This window comes from Thunnus maccoyii, chromosome 5 (genome assembly GCF_910596095.1).
Source record: "Thunnus maccoyii chromosome 5, fThuMac1.1, whole genome shotgun sequence".
Classification (NCBI taxonomy): Eukaryota; Metazoa; Chordata; class Actinopteri; order Scombriformes; family Scombridae; genus Thunnus; species Thunnus maccoyii.
This window is the reverse complement of record NC_056537.1, coordinates 26,141,603-26,163,698: the sequence shown is the minus strand read 5'-3', so window position 1 is coordinate 26,163,698 and position 22,096 is coordinate 26,141,603. Positions and strand designations below refer to the sequence as shown.

General features: G+C 39.2%; 1 protein-coding gene across 3 annotated transcripts in view; it reads left to right on the top strand.

The window, feature by feature from the left end:
• The window catches only part of si:dkey-246g23.2 (solute carrier family 66 member 2), a 55,796-nt gene extending 33,700 nt beyond the window's left edge, over nt 1-22,096 (top strand). The window contains exon 5 of one of the 3 annotated variants that reach the window (XM_042412824.1): nt 18,129-22,096. In XM_042412824.1, the coding sequence (XP_042268758.1) occupies nt 18,129-18,303 (175 nt within the window). In that variant the 3' untranslated portion in view covers nt 18,304-22,096. Of the gene's footprint in view, nt 1-5,687; nt 5,865-16,978; nt 17,246-18,128 lie in introns of those variants that run through there. The other 2 variants (XM_042412827.1, XM_042412825.1) reach the window with 2 other exon arrangements.

The following is a 22,096-nucleotide window of genomic DNA, read 5'->3' as shown; positions in this document are numbered from 1 at the left end:
AACACTTAGCTCATAGAGACTGAGGACAGTCTCCCAGGTTTCATTGTTAAAACTGAGTGGAAACAATTAGAGAGTTTAAAAAAACCTGCATTGCAGAACCAATTCAAAGTCTTTAGGGTGGCCCTTCATATTGGGTCGGTGAATGCGTAGGGGGCATAGGTTTGTTAGCGGCCGTTCTCACCGCTGTTCAAGCAACTACCATACAACTACGGTTATAAATCCCCAGACTTCAGTGGGTGGAGATCTCCACCCACTGAATTGCAATGAATAATGATGAACAGTGTCACATTGAATTAGCTTTCATGTTTAGACTGAACCTATAGCAGAGAACTTGGGCCATAAAAAGTAGAAAAAGATGCAGATAATACAATAAAATAACCCATCTGCCCTCTTCTTTCAAATAATAATAATCTAAAATCAGCTGAAGGAATCAACAGATCCCTTCCAGGAAACATTCTTAATAGTAGTTTTACATGCCAAATTTGAATGTTTAGGCAGTATTCACATTAAATTCAAGGTCACCTTGAATGGAGAGAGTTGGAAAAGGGTGAAGAGGGGGTGGGGCAGACAAAAGCCTTTGCTCGCATTCTGAATGTTTTTTCTGTTAAGAGTATGTCAGAGTGTGCAAAGGTCAATGTGTATACTGATTAGCCTCTCAGATAGAGGACTTAAAGATCAATTACGCCCCTAATGGCACAGAACCTCATACTAATTATGATCATTATTTCCTCATTATGTCTCTTGTCTGTCATCAGTGCAAAAACCATGCATACAGTGTGTGTGTGTGTGTGTGTGTGTGTGTGTGTGTGTGTGTGTGTGTGTGTGCGTGCGTAGTTACATGCTCTGCTGATCACCCATCTCTGAAAAAAGCCTGTAGAGACAAAACAAAATATTTACTTTTTCTCTCTAGGACACAACCACCATCATTGGTGATCATTAGATATTCAGGTATAAGTAAGTAAGTATAGAAGTCTGATGCAAGTTAACGTGCATATCAGGGGAATATGATGAGATGGAAGTCTAAAACAAGAATCTTGTATACTTTTCCTTGAGTTGGCAGTGGTTTTGTTAATCATATTTTGAGTAGTCTCGAAATGTCTTCTTACACAAATACACAATGACAGATGTATATATTATTTGTGCTGTAACCAAGCCATGAGGAATGGCACCAGGCTGTGAAGCCAATTTGACATAATGGCCAAAAAGTGTAATTACAACTTCTGGGTCCATCACGTGATGCACACTGGCCCAAAAAGCATTTTTCCCATACATAATAATTGGAAAAAGAGCGGCTGTAAAACAATCAATACATTGTCACAACCCCTGCAAAATGACTCATTTTATTATCAGAATTTCATCCATTCGGCCCAGTAACATTTGGAAAGTCTAAAAGAGCAGCATTGTCAAATTATTTCATTCCCATTCAAGTTAACAAGGAGCCAACTGGAAGTCAGCCTGTTCAGCCAGCGGAAGTCTCGGATGTGCCGGAGAAGGATTCTAGTGCGCATGCTCTATGGGCCCAAAAACACGGAAGCATGGCGAAAGCACGGCTGACTTTTATGGCTTCATGCAGCACTGAGCAACTTTCATAGGAATGAATGTGCACCATCTTTGAACTTGGTATCTAGTTCTCCTCAATACATCCATGGCTGCAACTAAATATTAATTTTATTATTGATTAATATGTTGATTATTTTCTTAGTTAATGAGGAAATAGTAGAAAATGTCCATCACAATGTCCTAAAGCTCAAGGAGATGTCATTAAATTGCTGATTTTGTCCGACTAACAGTCAAAAATCTAAAAATATTAAGTTTACTTTCACACATGACAAGTTTCTACTTTAACAAAAATAAGAGTAAACAGCCATGTTAGCAGATTTGTGAGGTTCTACTTTGGCAGTGCTCAGCGGTGCTTTGAGTTAAATGCTGATGTCAACATCCCAACATGCTCACAGTGACAATGCTAATGTTTAGCAGGTATAATGTTTACCAAGTACAGCTGAGGGAATGTCATTTGTTTTGCAAGTATGTGGTCATAAACCAAAGTTTTGGCCATAAAAAAGGTTTTGAGCTGATGATGGCACTAGATGAAAAGTCATTATAATTCAACTTGAGAGGGATTAATCAATTATTAAAATACAGGTTATTTTTCTGCCAATGAACTAATAGATTAATGTACTAATCATATCAACTCCAATGTTTTTACCTTTGAAATGAGAAGTCATCCATGCTGTAATAGACACTCTGGCTGTGTTGCATAGACTGAGACTTTTCTGTCAGTGATTTTCTGCCCCTGTTCACTGCATATTTGTTTTTTGCCAATTCCCCAAAGCAAACGCATACCATAGAAATAGCGTACACTTGATGACATAAATAAAAAGAGAAGGTGCAAAGGGCCTTGATTCATGATGCAGGCTTTTCCCTTGAGAGACAGTCTTTTTCACTGCAGACAAGTGACAGAGATGTCATCTACTGTATATATTCTCCACGTACTGTCTGCAGTTCTGCTTCAAGTTCCCTTCCGTCTCTCTACCCCTCCATTTTTCTTTGGATTAACCGTAACAGTATATTTTACACTGAAACACACACAGAGGGAAAAAAATCATGTCAAGTCTGCACATACTTTACCTCATTTCAAACATTTATCCATAATTACATGTTTACCTTTAGTTTTGAAGTTTTCATGTAAAGCAGTTGTGTAATGAAAGATGCTGCACTGTAGGTGATTTGCTGTTTGAATGGCAAAAGCTTCTATCTGGAGAGTACGCCCCATTTCACATGAAGTGTCCTCAGGGTGTACATCTGGGCTTGCACTTCCTGTAAGCACCCTTCCAGCTCAGAGTGAATATCACGCCAGAGATTAAATACGCAATAATGCTACATTAAGTCCCAGAGATGACTGATGAATAAGTTAGGAGTATCAATTTGCACAACTCAGATCTATGGAAAAGTCCTTGCAGACTCAATAATATGATATCAGCTCCCAAAAACTTTGAAAGCCTCTTACTCATTAATTATCTGGGGAAAATATTAACAGATGACTGAAAACATAGTGTTTGGTTAGTGAGATAACTAATAACTAATAACTAAATGTTTTCTTATAACAAAAAATAATTGTTCCCTCCTAAGCATTTTGTTTATCTTGGCCTTGCATTAGAGTGATAGACGCATTATAATCATAAGATCAAAAGTCAAAACAGATCTATTTCAACTCTTCTTTATGATTTCTGTGAATACAACAAAACAAAGTTATTATAGAATACTTTACAATGCTAAATGACTTGTTCCAGAAAATACTGTAATTTCAACTTGAAAATATTACATTGTTACTATCAATCTGAACGGTCTAATTTCACAAATGACCCTGCTAGCTTGAAACAGCCCACTCAGCAGTTCTGTCCTTTCGTGTATAATAGGTTCTACATCCTTTGACCCTCATCATGTGTACTTAAAGATTCTCCCATTTGCTCAGTTAAGCTTGAGCAAACTGTTCTCCAGATATGATGATGCAGCACATGGTCTGCACTTCCTCTCATGTTATCCCATGTGAAACAGTTACTTGTTGTTGTGCAGTCAGATTCCCATGAGTCCTATTACTGAGGCATGATGGTGACTGTATGGATGTGTTACACTAAGGATGGCTCACCTTTTCCAGGTCACCCAAATGATGCATGTTGTGGAAAAGCAAAGAGTTACAGAGGGAGTCTCACATACATGCACACACGCACACAGGCCCGTTCAGTCGCTTATTATGCTGCCTGGTCACTATCGACGCTTTGTATTCGTGCATGTGTGCGCACACTTTCACACACATACCACTGCTCCTGGGAAATCGAGGAAAGCACAGAGTGGTAATGGAAAGATACAATTGTAGAAACAGAGAGAGGGAGACAGGAAAGGAAAGACAAGGCAAAACTGGATGAGGCGTAGAAATAAACGTGTGTATGAGGGAATGTACAGTAGATTTGAGAGATGAGAGGATATATATCAAAGAGGGAGAACCCTTTATTTTCAATCCCTTTTCATTACTGGTGCTCTCTGGTGTTGTCACACCTAAGCTGTTTGGTGCAGTCTAGCTGGTTTGCCCATTTGGTTTGGTTCCTTTAGGCTGGTGTAAAAGCTATCATTTAGGGCATAGTTTGTTTGCTGTGGTCTGAATTAGTGAATGAGTTGGTGCACTTCATGTTGTTTCGATTTCTTTTCACACAGAAAAAATTCATCGGAACCAAAATGCATCACTAAATGCCTCGTGAGAACTTTACTCGACTCATTGGTTAATTGCGTCTAGGGTGGGAGAAGGAGCGTAAACAGGAAGAATTCCTGAAGAAGGTCCTCTGGCCAAATGCAGCGTACTTTGTTGTGCTAGTCCAGGTCGATTCACTCCCTGGTTAGCTGCTAGCAACTGTTGTTTCGCTCATCTGCATGCAAAGTGCACTTGTCTACAGGAGCTATTTAGCTCAAACATGCAGAGTACGTCTAGGGACCAGACCCAGACCACTTCCTCAGAGGGACTCAGTGTGTTTTGGTCTACACCTGAGTATGATTACTGTGTTCAGATCTGCCCAAACAAATTACACCAAGGGGGAAAACAAACTAGAGTCCAATTCAACCAGACTAAACAAGGAAAGTTTGAAAAGGCCCTTAAACTCTTTTAAACTACCTTACTTTAAAATGTACTCAATCCATGTTCTGATCATGGAAACTGTCAAGGAAATAATCCCCTAAACAATGTAGTATGCAAAATAGTTATGCAAATATTTATGTGATTGTGCAAAATAATTTGATAACTATGATGACACATATGCACATTGATATATCCATTGAAAACAGAGGTGTGCTGAACTTGTGTCCTCCATGTATTTTGGCAGTTCCCCGATGAAAAGCAAGCAGCTATCCCCCTGATATTACTATACAAGTACACCTCTTTTTTTCTTTTTTCTACCTCCCCAGTATTATTTATTGCATATGAAGCCCTGTTGCAGTCTCAACTATGAGACTGCAACTGTAACTCTTAACTATGCTCATTGCAAGTTAATCAATTTACCAATCATCTGTTATTTCTAAGTGAACTCTTTGTGACACCAGAACAAGCTTGGATTTTTTTTTTCCTGTAGGATCCATGTTGCACTGATGATGCAGGATGGCAGTCACCAGAGCTGTCCAAAGAATGAGTTCAGTCCATGTGACTTCATGTTTACACCTCTTTGTTTGTTCAAAGTCAGTGTGAACACAAAACCTACCAGAGCTTCTTTTGTGTGAACCAAACTGCAAGTGTGAAAACTTAATTACTGCGTGAATTTACTATTTTGCACATTCAGCCCTCCAGGTTATTTTCATGACCTCATATAACTTTATTAACTATGAAAATGAGTATTGCTGCCGGTTCAATCAGAGCGTTAAGCTGTTAAGTCATTCATTAAACACTGGCTTTATGGAGATGCCAGGTTTTGATTTGACAGTGTTTGGTCGCTGAGTGATGCTGTCATCTGCTTGGCATTTAAAAACACTCATTACTCAGGTGGAAGCTATAATTGACTGGTAAAGTTGTGATTTGTTTATATAAACAACAATGTGTTGGTGTGTGTGTGTGAGTGATTGCTCTGCACTCTCTGCTCGGCTGCCTGTGGAGGCCGCCTGTTTTTCTCTTCCCTCTCATTAAACTTTATCTATTTTGCCTCCTCTCCCAGCCCTGCACCAAAGCTGCCAACCTTCACAATGTCACTCAGTGACACTGGAGGGGACATGGACGGGGGCAGTTTTTCTGTCACACTGACATAGAAGTATGCAGACATATACAGTAGTGCTTCCCTTCTCAAGAGACACTTACCTCTTTCCTCTAGTTCTCTTTCTTAACAAAATTCCTCTGCTTTTAATTTTCTCTGCTTCTCTCAATTCACTTTACTGCTCTTTATTGTCAAGAATGTAACAAGAGCAGCCAAACTACCTACATACAACTGAGTCCCGCAAAAAGAATAAAATACATATATAAATCACCTGCCCCATATTTGTGTGTGTGTATTCAGCTACCTCTCTTTATCACTCTCTTTCTCGCACACCTTCACAGCTAGCATCTTGTTTCTCGCTCACAGTTCTGGGTAACACCCTCCAAATGTTAATAGTGGTCCGATTACGATGTCCCTTCAATGCCATCCTAATGGTGCTTTCACGTTTCGCTTGAGGCGCCCATTAGCTTGAGGCCATTTCAGACAAAGGGTCAGTACCTTTACAGTCTGGCCCTGGAGGATGTGATGCAGACATTGTGCTGACCTCTAAGCACTTTGTGACCTATGATCCAGAGTTGTGTCCCAAAAGGGCCCACATGTGGATGGTGAGTGTGAGGACAGTGGCTATGTCAAAGTACCTTTGAAAAGTTATGTGCTCTCCTACCTTCAACAAACTGAGCATTCACAGTTTGAAAACACCCATAAAAGTTGATGGTTTGAACCATCATCGGAGGAGTCCCAGATTCAAACCTCAGGTTTTCAGGTTGAATCATTGGTCTTTTTTATTTATGTTTTGGTAAAACAACCAGTGAACCAAAAGCTGGCTTACTTCCTCTTGGCTGACAGTGCTGTTAAGGGCAATATAGGAAAGATGCTCTGTGGTGCAACAGAACTACTTCTGAGCTAAAAAATGTGTTGTTGCTATTTTTTCACATTTTATAGATTTAATAGAAAAATATAAATCAAATTAATAGATTTGTATTAGTTTTAGCTGTACTTTCAACATATAAACCGTGATATTTATATGTGGCAGCTCATGAACGTAAACCTTGAATATGCTGAGTGTTTTTGACATATTCCTGTGCAAGTAAATGCAGTCAAGTCTTCACAGCAGCTGAGAAGTGTGATATACAGATTTACAGGTTTAGTCATTTTAATACAGTCTGGTAATATCACTGGATTTTCTCTATAAACCTGTTTATTTATTTCTCACATTCATTTTCTTCTCCTAGGCTCACAGCCTGAAGCAGCCAGTGAACATTCAGGCATTAGTCCTTTATGTGTAATATGTGTACACGTATGCATGCATGATAGTGTGCAATAATTTCATGCTTAGATAGTATGGTGTGTAAGCAAAGCACGTATAATAATATATATATATATAAACTATAGGGTATAGTGAACGCAATCAAAGCCATTCAGTTCTGACTGTCCCAGGGGCAAAACAAGACTGGAGATTTTCTTGTGAGACCGTCCATTTTCTTTTATTTATACATGGCAGGGATTTGGAGAAGTGCCATTTTGGGTGTTTTTGCCGTGTGAATTTATTATTCCTATTTCCCAAGTGAACATAAAAAGTATGAAATAGCATCATGAAACTTATTCATGCATTTGGAACCATGTTTGTACAAATAATCCAGTCTGTGCTCTGCTGTTTAATTCTGACAAGTTTTCTTTAATGTAAATGAGATTGAATAAGTTAAAACTCACTTGAGATTTGTGCAGATTTGACTTAGTTTTAGGAACAGATCTCCAAATGAAAGAGTGAAGAAGCCACTGATCATCCACAGTAGAAAGATATATGCTACATACTACATAAAAGACACAATATAATGACATTAGTTTTACCTCAAGCTGGTTGTCCTAAAAAATTTCACAGTGGTGTCTAACAAGTCTTAAAACTGCCTCAATTGGCAACAAATTAAAGGTGCTCTGTGGAGTTTTCTGTTTACACTCGCCATGTTTCTCGCCAGAATCTGTTGTGTGTATCCCTGACGTCTAACAAACATGTTTAGTGAACTTCCTTCCTCATATAACATTTGCAAAGCCAGCCAATATTTTAAATCCCACATTGTTTACACCCATGTTACATATTGGCAGTCTTCTTTTTGGCTGCCTTTGTTGGCGTTTTGCTACATTTCTTAGCCCACTTAAAAAAACATGGCTCCATAGCTTTTCTAGTGGCCAACACTCCTCAGGGTACCTTTTAAGTAATGCATGCACTCCACTGTAACTAGCTAGAAAGTTTTATTTCAAATATACTCATGCTTTCATTGTAGAATCCTCACCAGCATACATTTATTGTTGACTTTGTTTGCATTATATTCAGTTAAATTTCAAGGCCATGTTGTACTTAGAGCTTGGGACAGAGTTACATAAAGCCTAGATCCCACTGGGAGCATAAGACGCATGCCAAGTAGCCACCCTCATTATCTTCTTTGTAAACTACCACAATGATGGAACAGCGAAAAGCAAGATTTTTCCAGACTCGTCCTGGCTCCTTTGCTGTGACCTCTTCCCTTGAGGTGATAGCGTGTCCACTTTTGTGGTCTTGTACAATGGGGAAGAAAAAACAAATTGCGTACCTCTGCAACCCACAGTCCAGGCATTTTAGAGATAATATCAAAAAATACATATCCCAGTGAACTATAGCTGGAGAGACTAGCTCTTCAGGAGATGAATCAAGTGAAAGAACACATCAAAACACACCAGCACTGCAGATTCACTGAATATTATTCTTGTGTTGTGGCAGGTTTAGCTTTGGCCTTAAGGCTGCAGAAAAACAAGAGAGAGAAAAATATAAGAGTACTAACTTTTTTCAGAGTGTTGATATATTTGTTTAGGAAAGAATCAGATGATGCATTTGCTCCTGCAGACTGAGGATGTTTTTTAATGGATTTTCCAACATTGCATACACATCCACATTTCTAAACGTTTTATATTATGTGAAGTAATAGCGTTGTAAAAAGTGCATGTTCAACCCGAGGTAGTCTTCAACTGTTAAATGCACAGACACTAAATCTGTACAACATGAACCTTTGACTGAGCCCTTCCTCAGCATGCACAGATATCTGCACCAGTGTGTAGACGTCAGCATATTATCGCTTGTAATTGGATCAATATAATTATTAAACACCTATAAATTAAGAGAGAGCATGATGTTAAAGTTACTATAAGGAACTTTTAACTTGTTTTGAAACAGTCTCATGATGCCTCTTTATGACCCACATAAGCAAATGAGACCATCAGTGAGAAGATTGGCTATTTCTAAAGTTATTCGAAATGCTTGCCACCAGGTCGGATTCCCCGCAAAATCAGACAAAACGATTCACAGCATGCAGACCGGAAGAGCCTATGTTTACATTACATGTAGCGTTGTAGCATGAGGGAGTACAAAGACATTACTAGGACGAGGGGAGGACATTTCTCTTTGTTTGATAAAGTTAAAAGTAAAGTGCGACTTGTTGTCAGCTTCCTGACTCATTTTAAAAACGATGAGAGAAAAAGAGAGAGAGCGAGCTGAGAGCATGAACGAGAGCAAGAGAGAGAGCAGCTGTGGTCGAGGGAGCTAGAGAGTGAATGAAGAGAGCGAGCAAATCTGAGAAATAAAACGTTATTTTCTGATTGTTTCACAGCGGTTATGTTCTAAAGCATAAATAAACACACCCACATCTCTGCACAACCCTGCGGGAAGATGCTGCATTGCCAGATTTGGTGTGAATGCAGCCTTACACGTAAGCTAGATGTATGAACAGTACTGAAATAAAGTTTAACTTGTTTCATCATCATCATAATAAAATTTTTAATCTTACATAACCACAAACAGATACATTAACTCATCGCTATGCATCCTACAAACGGATAAAAGAAAAGTAGTATTAAAAATAAATTGCATGTTTCTTTAAATCGCTTCCAAAACAAATGCACGCGCTAGCCAAGATTTTACAACACAAGGTGGTGGTGCTCCTGGGAAATGCAATCTTCTGGGAAAACACTACACTGATCACAGGGTCGCTTAAATCAACACAAAATGAAAGTTCCTTGTAGTAACTTTGAAGTCCTCTTAGTCACCATTTAACATGTAATTATGAGATGTTACACTTTTATTTTCTAACTTGCTTTTATTTAGTCTGAAAGAAAAGAGGGATTCCTTGTGTGGTCACATATTTTATGGGGGATTTTTCTCTCGTTTTTGATTCCTTATGTTCGCTGTCACATTTAGTGAGACTCAATGTGTCTGTGTTATATGTCTGTTACATACAATGGGAATGTTTTGTCATTCTGTTGATCCAAATCACCTATACAGTATAGTTTCAGAGATCACCAGGCTGAAGACAGACTCTTCAGCTTAAATCACTGAGTAACTCTGCACACTGAGGAAGGGCTCTGCTTAAAATGTTCCTGTCATAATTTAGTATTAAGTATTAAAAGTGAGTGGAATACATTTCCTATTGGCTCCTCTTATTAGAAACACTTGGAGAGGGTTGTGCAGCCTTGTGCTTTTATAAACATTCACAACTGTCTTTTTTTTTTAAGTAACAAAGCAATGACAAATAGAGCATTTTTTTCAATTACATAATATTACTGATGTAATAAATATTCTGAAATAGCCATCACCAATAAGCCATCTCATCTATTCTGGCTTGTTTATATTTTCCAAAAAAGTATCTAAAATATCCTTGGGCAGACTTTGTATGATACTCCTTCTTCTGCTCACCTTCCCTCCGCTTCATTTTGTGAAGTAGAATCCATCTTTTTCTGGCAGGTTGGGAACTTTTCGGGTGTTTGCCTGTGTGCGATCGATCATCATGCATAATTCATAGTTAGTGGGTTAAGAGCAGCTCGGCTTCTCTAGTGCTGGGCTCTTTGATTTTCATCTCTCTATCTGGCCCCCTCAGGGAGAGCTATAGCCCTGCTGTTAAATCACCTCACACGCACCCTCATGTGTAGGCGCACACATATGCTCACACAGACAGATGCACAAAGAGACATTGCGTGGACACACACATCATGCCAATGCACACATGCATGGTTGTTTCTAAAAAGACTAGACTGAAGCTCTTTGAAACTTTAAACATCAGCCCCTGCTGCTTGAGTGTGCCTCTCTCCATGAGCTTTGTATTAGTATTATCAAGCAATTACGAGGACTGTCTAACCCCCCTCTGGAGACTCTTTAAGTCTCACACACAAAGTGTGATTCTCCACTTAAAGCTCAAAGCCTCCACTGGGTTTAACTTGCGATCAGCTGCCTGGTTACCACCACAACACAGCTGGACAGTGGACAACTTTTTGGTCACAGTAAGGTTTTCGGCCATGGGAAAACACCAGATGATGATAAATATACCTTACCCAAAAGCCAGTAATTACAGACTCAGTGGTCATGTTCAGGCAACAAACCAGTGTGGCAAGTGTGTCTCAAATTGACTTGTGGTTCATTTCTGTGATTTTAGTGTTGTAAAACTGTAAAACCCACATTATTTGGTCTGGTGGTCCCCCCCCCCCCTCCAAAAAAAAGTTAAAACAAATTTTCTGCAATCCTACACCACTCTACCACTTGGATTAAGTCAAGAAACAGCCACCTTCACTTGTCTAGATTAGTTAGATTGAGGGTGCTATGAAAACAAAGAATGCATCAAGAACGTTGGGTGGATCAGGACAGGAAATGATTATTAGAAGAATAACTATTTCCTATTTGAAATTATATTTATGGAAGAGGAGAGGAAGAGATGCTGCGCTGCTGCCAGAAGAGCCACTGACTGAGATTACTCTGAGCAGCATGCATAGGAATACATTACAATATAATAGATTTATGTATATTTCTCACTTTCTCCCTGATAGTCTGAATAACTTGCTGCTGCATGATGCTGCTGTTGTACTGTGATTCTCTGTTTTGTCTGTCTGTGCGCTGTCAGTGTCCTCTTTTTGTTCCACCACATTATCAGCTATGAATTTGTTTTTCACTGTGCAAGAAATTGGACATGTGGCATGAGAGCATGTGAAGTGTCAATTACATGAGAGTTGACAGCCCTGATACAAACTGTAGGATCTTGAATAGATTACAGAAGGAAGCTCTTATCAACAAAAATTACACTCAGATTTTTGTTTGACCCACTAATAACGGAAGTCTCGAAATTGCAATACAATTAAGTGAACAAAATATATCTAATTTGTAGCCAGTTAGTGTGGTATTTTTGATATGATAAATTATTTGACTGGGTAATTGATTATCAAAATTGTCTGTCTGATTAGTAGTTCTTTAATCGATATTGCTGATTTACCAATCCAGCTGACACAGAGCAACACTTCATGTTCAATCTTAGTCCAATATTTACTCTCCTTGTAGCTCTGGTTTGGTCTTCACCATGTCCTGAGGGAGTTAGCTCTTCAGCTGCTAACCGCTCCACTATGTTCACCGCTTAGTTTGCTAACTTGGTCTGTCTACCATTTGGTGCGAGACAGGTATCGTACAGTGAGTTCATCAAAGCTTTTTAGATAAAAACAGCTGATGAGGGCGGTAAGAGTGAACCAAAACTGTAAAGTTGCAGGACATAAAACCAAAACAATGAGCTGAAAGATGCTAAAACACTGTACAGTCAGGTGATAATTCTCTGTGAGATCATCACCATCAGCAACCCATTTTACATTACAGTCATTTTTTGCATTGTCAATATTGAAATATTGATTACAGCAGCTACACAGCCACAATCTCTTCCTAACATTCACTAAATATCTTAACCATACTGTAGCTGTCATGTCGATATTAGAAGAATATATCATTAAAAAAAATATTGATCAATCAAACACATCTTCATTGAATGTAATCTGGGATTTTGATAAGATAATATAACGGATGATTGGGGAATCGTCCAATAACAACATTCTGTCTGTTGAAAGCTTTGGGCCTTAACAAGTCGATTGCTGCTTCACAAAGTGACATTTAAAGATGCACCAGGCAACTTCGCAACATTTGGAACGTGAAATCAGTAAATTGTATACACCACACTTACGTCCATTTAATTCTCTCTCTCTCTCCCTGTGTCTCTGTGTCTCTTTCTAAATGTCACTCAGCCCTCTTTCCTGTAGTAGTGTTCCACTTGTCCACTCCAGCCGCTTAGAGGAGCTAATAGCTGGCCTGACAGCACTCGCTCAATACACAGCACAATTACTGCCTGGCCCACATACGGCACAGGCATCACACCGTGCAATCAGACCCCCTTCTCATTCTCTCCATTGCTCTCTCCTGTCCTGTCACTCTCTGACTATCAGGGTGGCTTCATTTCTCACCCTTCTCTTGATTTATTTTCCCCTGCCCGGCTACATTGTCATCCATCTCTCGTCATTTTCCCCTTTACCTCCATTCTACCTCATCCATCTCCCAGCTCCCGTCTTTTACTTTCCATCCCTGAAGAGCACAGTTCACCATTTCACCCTATCCTCTCTCATCTCTTGCCACTTAGCTCAGATGAAGGTATCAGGTCAGTAGTAATCAATGAGCGACTTGTCCATGCTGAACTGAACTGAGTCAGCGTGAGTGCATGTGTGTGCGTCAGTGTGTTTGTTTGTGTGTGTGTGTGTGTGTGTGTGTGTGTGTGTGTGTGTGTGTGTGTGTGTGTGTTCTTTGGTTAGAGTGCACCACCAATATGCAATTTCATGGTTTACCTTCTTCATCTATCTGCATCACTGTTTTTGTGCAAATTAAAGCAAACCAGTACACATGCTGGTTAGTATGTGCTTGCATGTTGCGTGTGAGACAGTGGTAGTCAGTCAGTCAGTATTCTCAATCAATACCATAATCACTCCTTGTCCCTGTGGACGCACAAATCCTCACTCAGGACCAAGTCTAATTGTTTGTTCTGTGTGTCTTTCATCACCTGTCAACTGAGCCACAAGTCCCGCGATTAATGGTATCTCTGCCAATCCAGTTGGAGCTACATGAGACTAGCATGACAAACAGTAAAATGTGGAAAATACTGTATGTGTGTGTGTGTGTCTACGTGTGTGCCTGCCAGAGACGAACGACCTCAAACTGGTGTTCTGTCTCCATTCCGCTGCACTGCTATAGAGACTGCTTTTGTACAGATGACCCGCCCTCCTTAATTACATTGTTAATGACTCATCCTCGTTAATGATGTTTGCCATCTCTTGAGCAAAGAAATTAGCCAAAGGGGGGAGAGGAGAATTTGGGAGGGTGAAGGAAGGAGAGGGAGTGTTAGGCAGAGGCAGAGAGGATTATAAAGAATAAATGAAGGTTGGAGGGCTGCAGAGAAGGACAGAGGAGACATTGTTTAAAGATAAATCAAGTAAAGCATGAATTTAAAGGTGCAGTGGGTGAGGATTTATATGGTAGAAAAAAGGAGAAATTGTCTGCTCTGAATTTATAATCTACCTTAATACTTGTAGCTGCAACATTTTGACCAGCAAAATCTCTTGTGGGTCTAGACTTTTTTTTTATCTTCTTTGTTTTCTTCTTCACCATTATTCACTGATCAGTCCTGCACTTATACCCAATTTTGGATGCAGGCACACACTAATCTACTCTTTTACTACAGAGATTTATATGTTTACATAGCAGAAATTGACCATTAATATGAAAATATGATCAAATTTAGTTTACAGACGCAGCTTCTCAACTATCATTTATCAAACACATTTACACTACAGGGGGTGAAACTTAGTTTATGAATATAGAGCAAACAGACATCAGAGAGGAAAAACAGGCTGCTCATACAGATGGGAAGATGGGAAAGTATCTGGTATATGTCAGTCAGGAGGGCTGCATCATGCCAGAAGAGCAGATATCAGATGTGAGGGAGCTGAAACGCTGTGACAATGTGCATTTCCATCTACTGTACCTGTTTCTTATTTGCATTTTCAATTTGTGCATAAAAAAACCTGAGTGGAAATGTAGAAGATTTAAAAAAAAATCTTGAAATATCACCAAAAAGTTTTTATGCTTGGCTGAGGTAGAAAAGTTTGCATTTCAATAAAACCAAAAATGTGACAAAGTGCAATGGAAAGAGATCAAGCATTATGATGTTGATGATGTTTTGATGTTTTGAATTTTACATTACATATTGTTCCTGTAAAGTGTCTGCTGTGAATAGAGGTGAATGATGCACACTGACAGTGAGAAACCAGTGAATATAGACATTTTGGTGAAACTGGCATCTGTTTTGAGTTTTGATGGATACCACCATCCATCCTTGACTTCACTAGTAGATTACTGTTTGTATGTCTAAAGTAAGAAAACAAATATAGAGACTGAATGTTAGTGGACAGCATTGACACAAACAGTGATAAGGGACATGTCAACATAAAATTATGTGATGTGGTTTGGTATTTGAAGTGAAACAGATCATTACAGATCAAATATTTAATTTGCTCCCATGTTTGAATGGTAGCTCAAATTTCAAATTAAAAAGTGACAGCCCTAACCGAAATTATTTTTATTCAGTTATTTTAAATGTATAATTACTTCCTCACTGGATCTCAGTTCCAACTAGCTGTAGATCACCGTGCTGTAAAATGCAACTTTATTATTTTACTTTATCATGGTTCACAGTAGAGGCTGATAAAAGTCACTAACTCCATTCCCTTTTATAGAGAAGAGGGGAGCAGATTAAAGGCAATGACAGAGGTAATAAAGATGACAGTTGAGCGGGACATTGGAAAAAAGAAATAAGTGGCGCAGTGAAAGGAAAAGATGAGAGATGAAACAAGAAATCTGACGTTCAACAAAGGTACTCTCCGAGGAGAAAAAAAACTAAAGTGGAACAAAAAGCAAGTATTTCCCCTGAGGAAAACTGGCAGCTTAGAGAGAGAGGAGTAAAAGCCTGACGATTTTAAATTCTTTAGCACACTTATTTTTGGATCAGTTCAATCAAACCCTGGAGTGTTTACCCCGAAAGTCTAAATTGTTAGGGGAGCATCAGTGAGACTCAGATGTGCTCTAAACAAGCGCTCCTTGGTCAGCCCTGGGAGAGGTGGAAACAGCCTCATTCTTACTAAAGCCTGAGGTGGTTAAATTGGAAGTGTGCTCACACATTCAGGTTAGACTTGTTCTAGCTTTTGACTGAAATACTATACTAAATCAGTTCAAAGCAAGACTAACTTTTGGTGAACAAAGGCCACTGTAGCCACAAGTCACAATTAGGGCTGTCAAAATTGGCCAAAAATGATGTTCGATTATTCCTTCTAAAATAAACACATGGTTCAAACCATTCGAATATCTATTTTTGCATGTTACAATTTATTATTGACCCGCATTTCATTTCATCAGTGAAAATGACGTTATGTGACTCCTGTCTGTCATGCAGTGCATTCAGTGCAGCAGCCCATGCCCACGCGAGAACTCACAAGGCAGACAGCTGCGGTACTGCGGCTTTTTTTTTCCAGCAAACTTTCACAATCTCACAATTTCACAAACAAAGCTTACAGTGGCAGACATTAGCAACCAACAGCTAACATTTGCTGCCATAAGCTACCAGTCATGTCAGACCAGGTTGGGTGTAGCAGTAAAACCTTAATGTGTACTGAGCAAGGGTGCTTTTTATTATTTATGAATTCAACTTTTCATTTGTCACAAAAATTACACAGTGTTGCTTTAAAGTCGAACTGAAATCTGAATTATCATCACTTGTTGTGTAAGGAAATATAAACTATAATGTTATTGTAGCTATTGGACACAATTTTGTCATAAAAGGATAAAATTGTAGTATAAACAACATCTACGCTTCAAGCCACTGGATGAGAGTCATTCCATGGCGGCAGTAGACTGACACCAGACAGCACTCAACTCAGAAAGTGCAGGTACTTAGCCTAGCTTAATCAAATTAGGAAAATAAATCAAACTTCAATTTCTTCTTTTTGATGATTTCAGCTTTGACCAAATTAAGTGAGTAAAAAACAACAGAATGTACTGATTTCTTAACAAAAATGTATTTAAATTTCAGTCTGACTTTCAGAAACTGACAGTCAGTTCATCAGAGAGTTAATGACTCAATTTATGAGTGCGTCAGCGCTGATATGATTGAGTATGAAAGTGTCCAGATGTGTAGCCCATCTGAACAGCTGTGAGTTCAGTTTCAATCATTACGCATCCTGTAGCTCTCAAGCACAGCTGCTGTTTGCAGCCTGCATCAGTCTGGTGTTGTTAATCACATTTTCATACCACTTCCAGTGTCTAGATTTGGTACATTCCTAGATATGTTGAATAACAATGTCCTCATTTCTTTGTCATTTCGATGCCACGGCAGGAATGTTTGCTTGTTTGCTGCCAATGTTTCGGTTCCTCATCGGGGCCTGAAGGGAGCCCAGGGGAGAGCTGGGAATTTGAGGTGACTCTGCAAGGAGAGCTCAAGGATAGCACAGGACAGCTGTCCCTATAGTCATTAAGCTGCCTCCACCCCCATACACACTCATCATCCATATCTATCTCACAGAGGTCCTCCTCTTTCTCTCTGGTGGTTTAGCCCTGTCTCTCTTTCTGCATGCTAGATAAATGCTGTCCTCTGTAGGCTCTCTCTCTGTCTCTCTCTCCCCTTTCCTATCTCCCTCACCCCTACCCCACCCTTACAGTATGTCTCACTGATGACTGATGGTCCTGCTCCGTCCCCAGGCCCAGTCAGCTCTAATAAAAAGTATAAACTCATATAACATTCATACCTATGGGATTTCTCTGTTCAGAGTGCATAACAGAGAACAGAGGAGGGAGCAGAGAGTAGGTGGAGTAGGAGTGAGGTAAGAGCGTAGACTGTGAAAGGTAAGAGTTAAAGAAAACTGACAGTAAATGAGTCGGGACAGCAACAGAAAGGAGGAAAGAAGGAGTAGCACAAAATAGGAGAAAAGGTAAATTGAAGAATGATTATGACAAGATAGAAAGTGACAAGTGGAGAAGCATGAGAAGCAGTGATACAAGCTGAAGTGTCTCCTTTCTACTCTGTCTGATGCCGTTTATAAGTTTCAGCTTCCCTCAGGGTATTGTTGGCATCAGTCCGCCGGCATGGTAGATGACTGCTGTCTTCTGCAAGGTTTTTCTTCTCAGTCTCTGTTTCCCTTAGACAAGCAATCTATGCGTCTTCGTCTTTCCTTTACTTTTTCTAACTTGGTGTGATCAATCAGCAGTTTAGGGCTAACTTCACCCTGTTTATCAAATTTTCACTGCCTGCCTGCTGTTTCTTGTATAGCAGGAACTAAATCAAGACCAAAAAAACTTTCTAAAAATCAATAAAATGTTTGCAGATGAATGTGGAAAAGGAGCAGCTACTTATTTTGGCTGCTGTTATTTTGACCTTTGCTGCACTTTTTGTACTTTAGGATTTCCCTGGAGAACGTCATCAACAGGAAAATTGTACTCCTTAATCCTCTCTTTCCTTACACCTTCCTCTTGTGTCTCCTTAACTCCAGTGTGAAGATGGTGCTGCTGTGGACGGCCGGTGACGTCTTCAAGACCACCTACTTTCTGATGAACGAAAGCCCGACTCAGTTCTGGGTGTGCGGTTTAGTCCAGATCCTGATTGACGTGGCCATCCTGCTCCAGGTCCTGTTCTATAGCCAGGACGCACACACCAAGCTAGGCTGAACTTGGCTGTTGCCATGGGCAACATAAAAATACAGGGCTCGTGTGAAAATTTCAACAAGTCTGATAACACGAAGCTTTATAATCAATCAGGAATCAGGAATTATCATGGATCAAGACGTGTAGTACCAGAAAATTGAGAAAACCAAAGTCAATAGAGATTTTTTGTCATTTTTTTACTGTTATGCCTCAATTTGAAGAAATTGTCATATCGGTGTCATATACACCCAAACAATTGACCTTCTGGTGCCCTTAAGTCACAGATTGAACAAACCAAATAGCATCTTCAATCAAGCTTTAAAAACAAAACACCTTTGCCTTAAGTTTTATAAGATAAGACAATATGTAGTTGTGTTTTTAGTATTTTATACTATTTATTTGGTCTTTATGGAACATTACTTGGATGCTGAAGCGTATTGGATATGGAAACATGGAAAGAGGGACACATTATTCACGTTGGCAGCTCACTAACAGCAGATCTGCGCTGCTGTAATGGCAGCTGTAACAACCAGACCTGCATCGGTAGCCCTGCACTGGACTCTACTGCCTGACTGATGAGTCTCCCACTTTCACGCTCTACACCTCAGTGGACTGTTCCCATGAAGCATAATATGTGTGTGTGTATGTGTGTGTGTGTGGTGTTTGTACAGTATGTGTGTGCTTGTGAGAGTGAGTGTGTTGGCATGTTTGTTGGTCTGCGCAGCCAAAATCGATTTTTGCCCTTGGCATCCAGTGCCAAGCCAAGGCCTCAGAGCGTGCAGAAAGTAATGGTAATTACACAGGCCATCAATCTGTGTGTTACGACTCTGCTTTGTGCTTTGATTGACAAGCAGTGCAGCTCGTACACACAGTATGCAAAGAACAATGACAAAAATATTGCTTTGCACTGTACCTCAGTCACAGTATCCTTTGTGGACACCAAAAAACACGTCAGACTTCAGGTCAAAATAACTTCTTAATGAAACGGTATTCACTTTACTGTTGCATCATCATTTCTATCACATTTGTTGTTCCATTACTTTAAAGTATCCAATCATCTGCTGATACTGTGGTCTCTTGCTCACACAAGCTGTGTGAGACAATAACAGACCAGCAGAAACTTCCTGGATAAGTGATGTTTTAATCAGCGCTCTCAGCAGGAATATTATTTCACTTTGATCTTTTATTGAACACATGGAGTGTTAACACCCATCACTCAAGTGTTGGATTAGTGCCAAACAAAATTTACTTTGAGATTAGAACATTTAGTTTCTTTTCACAGCATTAAGCAGTAAGTAATCCCTAGAGGGGGATTCTAGTAGGGGGAAAGTAGTAATCAAACTTTGAAATGCCTTCATCCAGCCAGAAAGGCGTCATTAATGAAAGGACAGTTTATGTAATGTATGGACACTATGCTAATGTTTTATGCTTGGTTCCCTCATGCTTCTATGTGTAAAAGCTTTGGTGAGCTGCTTTAGAGGCAGTAGCAGCTTAGTTGTGGAGAGAACAAGGTTATAAACTGTGGTGATGACTCGAGCAAGGTCATTTGCTCAGATCATCTTATTAGCCTACCTCTCACTTCATTTTGTTATCTGCCATGAGTTGCACGTAGTTCACTTTTACTCATCCTCATGCAGATGGACACTCTCTCCGTGTAATAGGCTCGGGAGAAACATTAGAGCCGTTACAGAAACACTAAAACCTTATTCATCCATTCCACCTTCCCAAAATGCACAAATATTTAATTCAGAAGCTCAGTTTAGAGTCGAAACAGTAATTTAACAACATAGCCTCGAGGAGAGTTGTGGTTCTCTCATCTGTTTCTGAATAGTCTCCTTTTACAGAAACACTGCAGGATAAAATAAAACAGCACCAGCAGCTGATCAGTACTCAGCACAGGTTTCATTTTACTCTCCCCTCAGCATGATTTAATTAAACAATAAAGCGACCTTCTTATTAAGTCGTTCAGTCACCGTTTTACGTCAGCAGCCAGTTTGTGTCCATCTGTTAATCTATAGCTGTCTGTTTTCAGCTTCAGTACACATCATGTCTAAATTACAAACTGCAGTGGTTGTGGCTTGCATCATGCTGAACAAATTGCCTGCAGATATCAGTACGCCTCAGCCATTGATAACTTTACATCTTGATGTATTTCAATACCATTCTCAGGTTCAGCATGCAATATATACTGTATATGAAAACAATCTGAATTGAGTTCTGATAATCTGGAAAATTTTGTAGAATTTAAAGAGTGTACAATACAGAAGATCCTGCTAAATGTAACATTGACTATTTTGTCCTGTTTTGCATTTGCTATGATACTGCATCAAGTTTTGAGGTTACTGGTCCTGCAAGAAATAGTCTGACACATGACACCTCATGAAATCACAACATGTCATTGTTACACTTTTCCTTTTTCACACATTAAACAAATGACATGGCAGATTTTGTTACCATTGAACAGAGCCAGGGTTGATGTTTGCCCTTGTTTCCAGCCTTTATGCTAACCTAAGCTATTCATTTCCTGGTTTTAGCTTCATATTTACCACATATACATGAGTGTGTTATAGACTTTCTTATATAACTCTCAGCAATAAGGCTAATAAGTCAAATTGTTGAACTTTTCCTTTAAGGTCAATGATTTTGTTTAATTTTTTATGACTGTTAGGTCACCAGCATAATGAGAATGTAAGCACTCCGTTCTATTTTTAAATGTTAATGTATGTCATCTATTTGAACACAGCAAACCTTACTGACAGGGGATGTATGAATGTCATGGTATCATATGTTTGATGGATTTGAACCTCACTGTGCCACATTATATGTGAGTCAATATATCAATACAGTAAATGCTTCTCTGCTAGTGCTGTACATGTCAAACAATCATGTTTATAGAGGTGTCAAGGTTGCTGATAGACGTTTCTGATGGTCGGGTAATACTGCAAGCTGTCAGCTTTGTTGTTCCATTGTGTGAGACACTTTATGGGAGTGTGAGTGTGTATGTGCTAAGGCTCTGTGTATGCATGCAGTCCTCATCTATCTTGTATTACATCTGGTAGCCGTATTGTACAGTAAGCTCTATGTGTCTTATCTCCTCTGCCCGGCATACCACAGCTATATTGCAATTTCTTTATTTCTGTATTCTATACGCTCTTATCACCAGATGTGTATCTTTATATTGTTTTTCCATCAGCAGAGACTCAGGATAGCACCCTCATTGGATTTAGTTTAACATTTAGGATCTCTGTGGCCTTTTCTTCTCAAGGGCAGTAGGATAGATTAGCACATACACCGCCTGGTGATAAACCCTCAACCAAGTTCACATTGTGGTGAACATACTTGTTGCCTTATCACACAAATAAGAAATAGGTGCCTTGTTATTTCTAAGAATGGAGATGGTCGGACTGTTACTTCTACCAGATGCAACTCTTTCATGTGTATTTATTTATTATTAGTTATTACCAGAAAGCAGCAACAAGAGTAAAATCACTGGGTTTTTTATGTTCAATCATGTGTCTTCAGTTAATGTATTTAAAATGATCTGTGAAACCAAAAGTAACTGATGCTTTCAGGGTGTTTTAAAGTTTACCAAAACATTGAAAAGCTGTTCATTTAAAAGTTACTTAACACTATGATGCTCATCATAACATGTAAAGATATGTGACAGTAAACACTAATGATATCTCATATGCCAAAATTACTCCAAAAAGTTACAAATTGTTTATTTTTTTAATTGCCTTTACTATCTCATGGAGATTGTATGTATGTGAAATATATATCATGTTATTTTCCTCAAATATAAAGTATTTATATTCCA